General features: G+C 43.0%; 1 protein-coding gene across 3 annotated transcripts in view; it reads right to left on the bottom strand.

Moving 5' to 3' along the window:
• Positions 1-5455: 5455 nt before the first annotated feature.
• Positions 5456-12227, bottom strand: part of HSD17B7 (hydroxysteroid 17-beta dehydrogenase 7) — a 121643-nt gene continuing 114871 nt past the window's right edge. For 2 of the 3 annotated variants that reach the window (XM_077277398.1, XM_077277400.1), the window contains one exon: positions 5456-5733. In XM_077277398.1, coding sequence (XP_077133513.1) covers positions 5629-5733 — 105 coding nt within the window. In that variant the 3' untranslated portion in view covers positions 5456-5628. Of the gene's footprint in view, positions 5734-6805; positions 6844-12227 lie in introns of all 3 variants that reach the window. The other variant, XM_077277399.1, reaches the window with a different exon arrangement.

Genomic DNA, 12227 nt, shown 5'->3' with positions numbered 1-12227 from the left:
GTACATACTCAAGGAAGCAGATTTAGACAAAGAAAACGCAGTCATAATAAGAAAAAACAAAATCAGCAGGGTAATAAAGATTATTTAACTACCGAATCAGACTCCAGTCTCAGCGAGGGACTGACCACTAACGCAGGATCTTCAGAGGATATGTCACTGGAGACTCAAACTACTGCTCCACTCCCTTTTAGGAGGAAGATACGGAGGGGCAAACGTAAATACCGACCCCGAATGGCGGCGCAAAAGGAAGTATGTCTCTTGGAGACAGGATTGGTATTAGAGACTAACCCTGAGGATTATGTGGTCAATTTGACACACCGTAGTCTGAACTCAGCTCAATTATCATTGTTATCAAAAGGCCTTAATTACTGTGTACCCGATGGGTTTGACTTTGTCTCGTTTCAGATTGATTTATTTAAAGCTACTAGGAAAATGCATTTGTACAAGCTTTTTCTTTCTAGCTCTACGGATTCCACAATTCTAGAAGGGGAACGCCCTTGTAGTGTGGGACCTTTGGGCTTTATGGCAAGGGCTCAGGAAGATGTCCTTGCAGATCTACATGAGGATGCAAGATGCTTACTCAGTCTTACAAATACGGCTTTAGATGTTAGGACACCTGGATTGATTGGTAATGGCCCGTTTGTGGGTGGGGTTCCTTCTACGTATATACCTCCAATTTCCCCTGGCAATATGATCGATTTATTTGAAACATTAGTTCTGAAGGATATGGAAGCGTTGCTGTACAAAAAAGCTACCCCCAATCTCACTGGCAGCGAGACTAGAGCGTTAAGGGAAATAGCCAGCTGGACAGATGTGAACGTACGTCCCGCTGACAAAGGGGGAAAAACAATTTTATTGCCCAGGGAATCTTATTTGATAGAAGCTGATCGACAATTGTCAGATATGACAACTTATACCAAATTGTGGGGGGACCCCACACAAAAATTTAAAGGGGAACTATGTACCTTTCTGAGAAAGGCAGTAGAAAATGGGGTTATCACACAACGGAAGGCAGAAAGGTTGCTCCCTAGTTTTCCCACAAAACCACATTGGTATTACCTCCCTAAAATTCATAAGTCTTTGACACTTCCCCCTGGGAGACCTATTGTGTCCGGGGTAGGCTCGCTCACTGAGCCCCTATCCCAGTATATTGACTGGCTGTTACGTCCCCTACTGAATGATATTCCGTCCTATATCAGAGACACAAAATCATTTTTAGGTCACATTCAAAGTTTTGAGTTGCAACCGGGGTTCTCTCTGGCTTCCATTGATGTGGTAAGTCTGTACACCAATCCCTCAGAAGTTGGGTGTGAAAACTATTAGACGCATCTTAAGGACTACTGATAAAAGTCAGTGATATATTGACTTTGTGTGCGGAGGTTTAGAATTTATTCTAACGCATAATGCCTTTTCATTTCTTGACACCTGGTACAGACAGACCACTGGGACTGCCATGGGGACCCCGGCTGCATGTACATTTGCCAATCTTTATATGGCTGTTTTTGAAGAGGATTACATCTATTCAATCGACAATATTTTTTTGAAACATATCAAACTTTTTTTGAGGTATGTCGATGACGTGTTTGTGGTATGGGACGGTACTGAGGCTGACTTTGATTTGTTTGTGGGCTACCTTAATAGTTGTAACACTATGGGAATGTCCTTTACCCAAAAATTTGGGGGTATGATCTTAGAATTTTTGGATGTTTTTGTGGAGGTGTTGGAAGGCAGCGTTTGTACTTCTGTTTTTCGGAAACCCACTGCGGTAAATTCCATTCTACATTATAACAGTTTTCATCCGAATCATACTAAGAGGTCATTACCCTATAGTCAGCTTTTGAGGACACGACGTGTGAATAATACGCAGAGAGGTTTTGAGCGGCAGTCTGAGGAACTTTTTTGTAGGCTCCGTAACAGGGGGTATCCAGAGGAGTTATTAAAAACTACATCAGAACGGGTAGAGGCTATACCACGGGATTTGAGAGAGAAGTCGTTTGACACCCCTAAACAGCAGTTTACCTTTTGTTTCCAATACAGCCCGATGGACAGGGAGATAAGATCAACTATCCGTAAACATTGGCATATATTAGAGAGGGATAGGGAGCTAGTAGGGAGGACTGCAGGGGGACTCCTTGTATCCAACAGACGAGGTACGCGTATCAGAGATGTGCTGGTTCATAACCGTATAGTGCAAGACAGAACCACCTGGTTAGAACAGGCTGCCCCTAAAGGGAATTATCGCTGTGGCCATTGCCAGTACTGTCAGTTTCATATGGTGGGCCGGATGTTAAATATTGGCCCCGTAATACATAATGTTCGACAATTTATTTCATGTAAGACTGAGTATGTGGTCTATGTAGTGTTTTGTCCCTGCAAGAGGTTCTATATTGGGAAAACGATCCGCAAGTTATATATGCGGTTCAGAGAGCATTTTAAATCAGTCCTTTCAGGCAAAGGAGTTCCGAGACTGATTAATCATATCAGAGAAAGTCATGGAGGGAACCCGGAGGTACTGACCTTTGCAGGTATTGAAAAAGTGGTCCTACCGGTACAGGGCGGCGATCTGCATAAAATACTATTGAGACAAGAGGCTAAGTGGATTATGCGGGTACGGGCGACTGGCCCGGCAGGTCTGAATGACAGAATAGCTATGTCTGTTTTTTATAAGGTATTGGTGCAGGGATTCTTCTATTAATTTTTCCTGTTCTTGCCTGTTTGTATTTCGCGTTCTTCTGCTTCCGTATGCGTTTTCCTTGCAGGTTTTCACGATGGATGTCCTTTGTCTAGACAATATGATAGGCGGGATCTGGTGTTGCTTATCTTAAATACCTCTGTTGTGATATGTTGTGTTGCGGTCTGCATGCCGATTATAAGAATGCAGGACTCTAATCATGACTATTTGTTTGTCCATGTTTATAACGTGCTTTTGTATTTGTTTTTAATTAGCACAGTGCACCTGTTTACGTCTGATTGGGGGTTGACGCAGGAGGAGTTCGTGTTCACTCACCTACTTATCCTGGCGTCACTTCCTCTCTGACATGGACCCGTAGAAGCGCTCTGTGTAGCGCGAAACAGCCGTCGTCTCGCCCGTCGCACTCCTTGCCTTTTTCACTCCCCCGAGCCGTGAAGATGCTTTTTCGTGTGTATCAATAAAGGACACTTGAATTAACAGGATTGGTGAGTGTTGCCACGTTTGCTCTTCTTCTGTTCGTATGATTTATGCTTTACATCACGCGAGCACCTCTTCCTTATTTTCAGACAATCCATTGCTTTGTGATTATACACCGTTGGTAATCTCTGGATGTTTAGGCTGTGCTGCTATCTTTTCTCTGTGATATTGATTGTTAATTATTATGTTTTATTGTTCTGAACACATTCCACTATGCAATGAATTAAAATTTGCAACTGGAATATTTCATTCAGAGATATCTAGGATGTGGTATTTTAATGTTCCCTTTATTTTTTTGAGCAGTGTATATAAATGTCTCAACAGTAAATACTCCACGCATGGAGTAAGGGGGTGTAAACATACAGGCCCTCAATGTGTATATAGCAATAAAGTAAATGCAACGGGTGAAATAACGGGTTAACTTATCAGTCTCTGGTTCCTAGATGATGGTGGCTGGAAAATCTCACGATGGCGCCGTAGGTGGCACTTGACGTCTCTGAGCCAGTCCTGGAGAAAAGTGAAGCACTGTCTCTGTATGGCGGTAAAGTATCCTGGTCTTCTTACGCATGGTCTTGTGATCCTGGAACAAGGTGCAGAACGACGAAAGGTCTGCTGTACAGCCAAAGAAGTACAAAGTCCCAGAGTGGAGGCCGCAGTCTCACCACTGTGAACCGCGTGCAATAAGAGCGACCCGACCTTCATCCTGTTTCATTTGCTTGCATAATCTGCACTTGTTTACCCGCAATACCTTGTACATGATTTTTATTATGAAATAAAGGTCTAAGGTTGTTTTTTCACCAATATTTGGAGTGCTGCTGCTGTTTTTCTTGCTTCTTTAGACTTTAAATGCATTGTTAGGTTGGTGTCGCTACACTAATCAAAATGATACCTGGGTCGATTAAACCAGTCTTGTGGTTGTTGTTTAATCCTTATGGGTTTAAATGACAGGTTACTGAACCTTTTTAGTGACCTGCCTCCTCTTTAAAATATTGTACTTATGCAGTTCATATTGTGCTCTTATAATAAAATGTAACTACAGCAAAATGGGGCTGACAGCGCATGCACAGTAGCATCTATCGCTTGCCCACAGATGCCACTGTGAAGGTGCTGCCAGCAGTGCCATTTTGTTGGAGGAAAAAACTGGCTGCTGCAAAACACCGCTGGCAGAGGCGATTGCGCAGTGGCATCTATATGTGATTAATGCTACTGCATATGCACCGCCACCATTTTGCTGTAGTTACAAATTTTTTAAAGACCACAATATTAACTGCACAAGCCCAGTATTTAAAATAGAAGGTAGGTCACTGAAGGTTGAATATGAGAATAGAGCACATCAGCACAGCAGACACACAATGCTACAATAGAAGCTACTTTCCCATTATCTGCAGCAGATGGGTGTTGTAGCCCCTGGTTCCCTCCTCCTGCCCTGCACCAGCACGTGTAGAACATTCAGCAGCTCTGCAAACAAGGAGCTCAGCAATGAGAAGACAGGGGCGGGGCTACAAAAGTAATGACTATTCTAAGAAAGATCAGAATCATAGATCAGTCCCTCTCCAGTCCTCTGGCTGCGAGTGTCAGCGCCCCGGACAAGAAGAGTCAGAGGGACGGACATGACCCGCAGGCCATAGTTTGCCCTGGCTTGGTGTAAATGGTTTTAAGTTCAACTATTCAACTACTGCTAAACTAATGAATTAAAATTTGCTATAGTATTTTTTTTTCCCCCAAAACAGCACACTGTAGACTAACAGTATGCTAGTAGGTGCACTACCAATATTACCAAATACCTCCAGTAAGAATTGTAGTATAGTTCTTCTGTTTCATAATGTTGCTTACCCCATGTGCAGGGCATTGCAGCAGGTGACGTATCCATGGTTATGACCACCTACAGCTAACTACCTGTCTCTAGATCAGTGGTCGTAACCACGGATATCTGAGCTGCTGCAATGCCCTGCACATGGGGCAAGAGACATGGCAAATCAGAAGAACTATACATTTGTAATTGGGGGAAATTGCTAATATTCCTATTATTACATCTACTACATATTGGGATAGGATCTTGAAGATGGGAATTCCCCTTTTTCCCCAGAATCCCTATAGCGGACAGATGTCCATGTATCTGAATACCTCACAAAACATCTCCAGGCCCAAGGAACGGCAGCCTAGCAGTTTATGATTAGAACAAATTGAACCAACCTCAAGTACGGGACAATCCGAGCTTCTCCTGGCATTTGTTCTCTCTAATCACTACAAGGTTAGCTTGCAAGCAGAAAGAGAAACACGCATGAAAAACAATGACTTTTTTAAATCATACTAATTTTCATAATATAGAGAATATAAATAATTATTTTAGTTCATAATGGAGATGAATTTAGTTCATAATGGAGATGAATTTTTAGTCTGAGATCCAAAGAGCACAGAAAAATGTTCACATTATTAAAGCAATTGATAGTCGTCGATCTTCATTGATTTTCTGAACTTCCACATGCAACTCTCTTCCGCACCTGTTTCTCCAAGTCCAATACCTTTTCATAAAAAGAGTGGCTGCTGGTGTCATCTATGTCCATCTGAAACCGAGCAAATATATAGTCACATGCATCATAGACTAAATTTCACAAAAACCTTGCCTTTTAGGACTTGCACCTTATTTCTTATGAGCCTTGTCCGACAAGTGAGGACAATGAGACACATTAGATATTAGAGAAAACTTTTTGACAGTTAGGGTGATCAGTAAGTGGAACAGGCTGCCATTAAAGGGACACTGTCACCTGAATTTGGAGGGAACAATCTTTAGCCATAGGGGCGGGGTTTTCGGATGTTTAATTCACCCTTTCCTTACCCGCTGGCTGCATGCTGGCTGCAATATGGGATTGAAGTTCATTCTCTGTCCTCCATAGTACACGCCTGCGCAAGGCAAGATTGCCTTGTGCAGGCATGTACTACGGAGGACAGAGAATGAACTTCAATCCCATATTGCAGCCAGCATGCAGCCAGCGGGTAAGGAAAGGGTGAATCAAACACCTGAAAACCCCGCCCCTATGGCTAAAGATTGTTCCCTCCAAATTCAGGTGACAGTGTCCCTTTAAAGGTGGCGAGTTCTCCTTCAATGGAAGTTTTCAGACAGAGGCTGGACCGACATCTGTCTGGGAAGATTTAGTGAATCCTGCTTTGAGCAGTGGGTTGGACCAGATGACCCAGGAGGTCCCTTCCAACTCTACCATTCTATGATAAGTGAGTGCGACTTCTATAGAAAGGGTTGTTGAATAGTGTAGAGTGGTGTGAACTAATGTCCACCAAAATGCACTAAAATCTTGTGGCAAGTTTATGACAGAAATTAAGTCAACTAATTGGTAGTGTAAACTTACACTATAAAGATGTGCTAGGTTATCAAACAGTATGAACCCCCCGATATGATAGACGAGAAGGTGTTAAAATTCATCAGTTTTTGCTGTCCAAGGCTGCTTGCCCACCATGAGGTTTTCGTGACTTACATATTTTTGTTGCATTAAAAATGCAGCGTCTCAGTTCTAGCAAAGTAGACGGGATTTATAGCAATCTCATGGCCACTCTGCTTTTACTTCACTCAGCGTAAAGTGACCTGCGGTTAGTTTTATCTGCACATTTTTCCCATAGACTTACATGAGATGCAGAAAAACACATCCGGCTTTAGTGCAGTTCTGCAGCAGAAAAACATGGAATGCACACATGACTGTATCAATAAAGTTTTGTCAAAGTCAAATAGAGAGTATGAAAAACTAAGCAGCTTTATTTAAAACATGACATATCAAAAAGAGAAAAAACTGGAGAGTCAAAAACACAATAAAAATGCATGTAAAAAATAAACTAAAGCAAAAACAAGTAAAATAATTTACCTAATACGTGCATAAACTCTGCAACATCAAAAACGTAGGAAAAATGCCTAAATTATACACATCATTGAGAAATTTGCCCCCCATGCATTACTTATTAATTCATATTACGTGCTAAAAACAATAATTGGAACAAAGTCATTAATGTGCAATCCCTTAAACCCGGGCCATTTTCCGTTTTTTTTCCCGCCTTCTTCCCAGAGCCATAACTTTTTTATTTTTTGGTCAATATGGCCGTGTGAGGGCTTGTTATCTGCAGGACAAGTTGTACTTTTGAACTCCACCATTGGTGTTAAGATATCTTATACTGGAAAATGGGGAAAAAAAATAAAAATTCCAAGTGTGGTGAAACTGCACAAAAAAGTGCAATCCTACAGTTTTTTTTAACCATGTTCACTAAATGCTAAAACTGACCTGCCATTATAATTCTCCAGGTCATTACGCGTTCACAGACACCAAACATGTCTAGGTTCTTTTTTATTTAAGTGGCGAAAAAAAAATCCCAAATTTGTTAAAAAATAAAAAAATATATAAAATGGCGCTATTTTCCAAGACCCATCACCGATGGCTGGAATTAGTGATGCGCTTCTTGTAAACTCAAGTTAAATGCCGCTGACAGATATTGACAGCGGTATTTAATTAGTTAACAGCCGCAGGTGGATAACGATTCCACCCGCGGCTGTTGCAGGCACGTCAGCTGTTTATATCATCTGTTAGGAGCCCTGAAAGGTACAAACAGGGGAATCCTACACATAACGGCACATGTGAAAAAGGGGTTAATAAGTTTGTGTCCTTGTAAGTTATACAGGAGAAAGGTGTGCAATATAATCATTCAACAGTATAAAAACCTTGCTTTCCTCAGGCTTAGGCTATTGTCACTGTCAGTGTTTGGTCAGTATTTTACATCAGTATTTATAAGCCAAAACCAGGAGTGGAACAATCAGAGGAAAAGTATAATAGAAACAAGTCACCTCTTTTGTATTTATCACTCACTCCTCATTTTGGCTTACAAATACTGAGGTAAAATACTGACCAAATACTGAGCGTGTGACAGTAGCCTAAAGGTATGTTGCAGGCTTATTTCTACAGCCAAAACCTTCACTCTTGGCAGTAAAAACACTAAAAAGCAGCAAATAGCTGCAATTTGTAGGTGGATTGTAGATTACATCTGGGTTAATAAAAGAAGCATGAGCACAGAATCATCTTGGGGTGGGCAGACTGATACCCATCACCAGCGCTCACACCTAGGTATCTTCTTCACCATGCAAGTTCCCCGAAGAACCCCAAGTAAATATGGATGGGGGAGAAATGCGTCGGGACCAGGGATGAGTTTACCTCTATAGCTGGAATAAGGGATTCTTCTTGAACATACAGCTAAGCCTTCCTTTACCTTTTGAGCTATGTACTGTATTGAGCACATCTGCACTTTATCTGATGGAGTATTATTCCCCTTGTCTGTGCTTTTTTGTCTCCCTATATGCATTGCCTGAATAGGTTGAGAATACGTACGCTACTTACCTGGTAGCAGTGTTTTTTCAGGAGCCATGACAGCACAACGAGAGAGGGGATCCGCCCTTCAGGGACAGGAAACCTACAGACATAAAAGGGCGGTACCTCTCCCTCGCATCAGTTAGTTCCAGAGCATGAGAGGACCCCCTTGGTTAGTAACACAGAAACAGCATAAACTTTGATACAATTTATTAAGTAAGTGAACATATCATTTAAAAGGGAAAAAACGAAAGTGTTTGAGCTATCCGAGAAAGAATAGGGTAGGGAATATAAGGGTGCTGTCATGGCTCCTGAAAAAACACTGCTACCAGGTAAGTAGCGTACGTATTTATTCAGTCGCCATGACAGCACAACGAGAGACTTTCAGAGAAGTAAGAAAAAATTAGGGAGGGATAACAGCCTCAAGCACCCTTCTCCCAAACGTGAGGTCAGAGGAGCTACCCAGATCTAGCCTATAGTGTCTCAGAAAAGTAGATGGAGAAGACCATGTGGCCGCCTTACATATGTCTTCAATTGACACCTCGGATCTCTCTGCCCAGGATGTTGCTACAGCTCGAGTGGAGTGAGCTTTTATACCCTCTGGGATCTCCACGCCACCTGCTGTATAAGCGAGAGAAATCGCCTCAATGATCCATCTGGCTAAAGTGTTTTTAGATACTCTAAAGGTACCGTCACACTAGGCGATATCGCCAGCAATCCGTGACGTTGCAGCGACCTGGATGGCGATATCGCTGTATTTGACACGCAGCAGCGATCTGGATCCCGCTGTGAAATTGCTGGTCGCTGCTAGAAGGTCTGCACATTATTTGGTCGCTAGGTCGCCGTGTATCGCCGTGTTTGACAGCAAAAGCGACGATACCAGCGATATTTTACACTGGTAACCAGGGTAAACATCGGGTTACTAAGCGCAGGGCCGCGCTTAGTAACCCGATGTTTACCCTGGTTACCAGCGTAAAAGTTAAAAAAACAAACAGTACATACTCACCTGCGCGTCCCCCAGCCTCTGCTTCCTGACACTAAAGCGCCGGCCCTAAACTGAAAGTGAAAGCAACAGCGGTGACGTCACCGCTCTGCTGTTAGGGCCGGAGCTCAGTCAGCGTCAGGATGCAGAGGCTGGGGGACGCGCAGGTGAGCATGTACTGTTTGTTTTTTTAACTTTTACGCTGGTAACCAGGGTAAACATCGGGTTACTAAGCGCGGCCCTGCGCTTAGCAACCCGATGTTTACCCTGGTTACCCGGGGACCTCGGCATCGCTGGTCGCTGGAGAGCGGTCTGTGTGACAGCTCTCCAGCGACCACACAGCGACGCTGCAGCGATCGGCATTGCTGTCGCTATCGCTGCAGCGTCGCTTAGTGTGACGGTACCTTAAGACCCTTCCGAACCCCCTGATAGGATATAAAAAGAGAGTTATCTTTTTTCCAGGAATCTGTAACTGAAATATATTTAAGGAGGCATCTTCTCACATCTAGGGAATGAAACTTACGTTCTTTATCATTAGTGGGATTGGAACAGAATGACGGCAAAACCACCTCCTGTAACCTATGAAATTTTGTAGCAACTTTAGGAAGATAAAGGGGATCAGGTTTCATAATAACTCTATCCTCTCTAAACTACATGTATGGCGGTTGCCTAGATAATGCTTGCAGATCACTAACCCTTCTTGCGGACGTGAGAGCAACTAAGAGGGCTGTTTTAATCGACAGGATTTTAATTGGAATAGTATCAATAGGTTCAAACGGGGCTTGCGTTAAAGCTGAAAGAACCAGATTTAGATCCCACGGAACTATCTTTTGCTTAATAATAGGTCTGGATCTAGTAACCGCCTTGAAGAACCTAGAAATCCAGTAATTGCTGGCCATATTAGAATTGTATAGCGCTCCTAGAGCTGATACTTGGACTCTAAGAGTGCTAGTGGCTAAGCCTAATTCTAAACCTTTTTGTAGAAATTCTAGAATTTGATTAATACAAGGTTCTTGGCCAATTTGTGCCCCTGAAACTGACAAGAACTTTTTCCAAACCCTGACAGATGTTTGTTGTAGAGGTTTTCCTACTTTTAAGAAGTGTATTAACCAAATGCCTAGAGAACCCCTTCCCCCTTAACAGCAACCTCTCAAATTCCACGCTGCTAGGTGTAAGTTGGCTACTCGTGGATGGAGTATTGGGCCCTGAGAGAGGAGATTTGGTAATTCTGGGAGAATCCATGGCTGAGTAAAGGACATCTTCCTCAGCCAAGGAAACCATGATCTCCTGGGCCAGAATGGGGCTATCAAGATTACCCGGGCCCTGTCTTCCCGAATCTTCCTCAGAACTATTGGTATTAAGTTTAGAGGGGGAAAAGCATATGCGAGATTGAAGCGCCATGGTATTAGGAGAGCGTCCACTGCATACGGGTTGTCTCTTGGATTTAGGGAGCAGAATTGGAGTAGTTTTTTGTTTTCTTGGCTGGCAAAGAGGTCTATTTCTGGACATCCCCATAAGTGTACGATCTGATTGAAGATGGTCGGGTTTAAAGACCAATCCCCCTGTCTGAGCTTGTTGCGGCTTAGATAGTCGGCCATGGTGTTGAGCTTTCCTTTTATATGAAGTGCCGTGAGGGAAAGTAGGTGATTCTCGGCCACCTGGAAAATACGATCCGCGACCTCCATTAATGAACTGGACCGCGTACCCCCTTGATGATTAATGTAGGCCACGGTTACCTGGTTGTCCGAGAACAGCCTGACGTGACGACCCTGTAGGGGTATAAGAAAACTGTTTAAAGCACGTTCTACCGCTAAAAGTTCTTTTAGGTTGGAAGATGAGTCTTGTTCCGATTGGGACCATAGCCCCTGGGCCCAATTATTTTCCAAGTGCGCCCCCCATCCCTTGGGGCTAGCATCAGTAGTTATTATTCTAGTAACATGGTTAGTCCAAGGAACTCCTCTACATAAGTTTGAAACGCGAGTCCACCAATTTAGTGAATGAATGGATTCAATGGACAATGAGAATTTGCTGTCAAGATGGACCCCCAGTCGGCGCGAGTTATGTAGGACATCCCACTGCAGTGTTCTGGTGTGGTATTGGGCCCAAAGAACCGCCGGGATACAAGATGTAAGAGAACCTAAGAGTGACATGGCACTTCTTACAGAAACTAAAGGATTATTAATCACCCTCGTGGCAAGCTGATATACTATCCACCTTCGAATCTGGGAGGCGACATTCCTGCCGACTAGAATCTATAACTAAACCCAGAAATTCCTGCGTTTTTAAGGGCTGTAAACGGGATTTTTTACGGTTAATAATCCATCCTAATCTGTGCAATACTGCAATCACTCTTTCTAGTTGGACTTTACAATGTGATTCTGAATGACCCACAATCAATAAGTCATCCAGATAAGGAATTATTAATATGTTCTGCTCATGCAGGTGCGCCATAACCTCTACCATGATTTCAGTAAATACACGGGGTGCGACTGCGACACCAAAGGGAAGTGCCCGATATTGAAAATGTTCTACTGTGCTAGCAAGTGAAACTGCCACCCTAAGGAATTTTTTGATGATCTACAGTATGTATTGAGACATGGTAGTAGGCGTCTTTAAGGTCCAAGACAACCATGAAGCAGTTTTCAAAAATAAGCTTTATTGCCGTCTTCACAGATTCCATCTTGAAGGACGGAACTAACAAAAATTTGTTGAGGCCTTTCAA

The sequence above is a fragment of the Ranitomeya variabilis genome, chromosome 8 (assembly GCF_051348905.1).
Source record: "Ranitomeya variabilis isolate aRanVar5 chromosome 8, aRanVar5.hap1, whole genome shotgun sequence".
Lineage (NCBI taxonomy): Eukaryota > Metazoa > Chordata > Amphibia > Anura > Dendrobatidae > Ranitomeya > Ranitomeya variabilis.
Note: the sequence above shows the minus strand (reverse complement) of the source record. Positions and strands in the feature narration are given on the sequence as shown.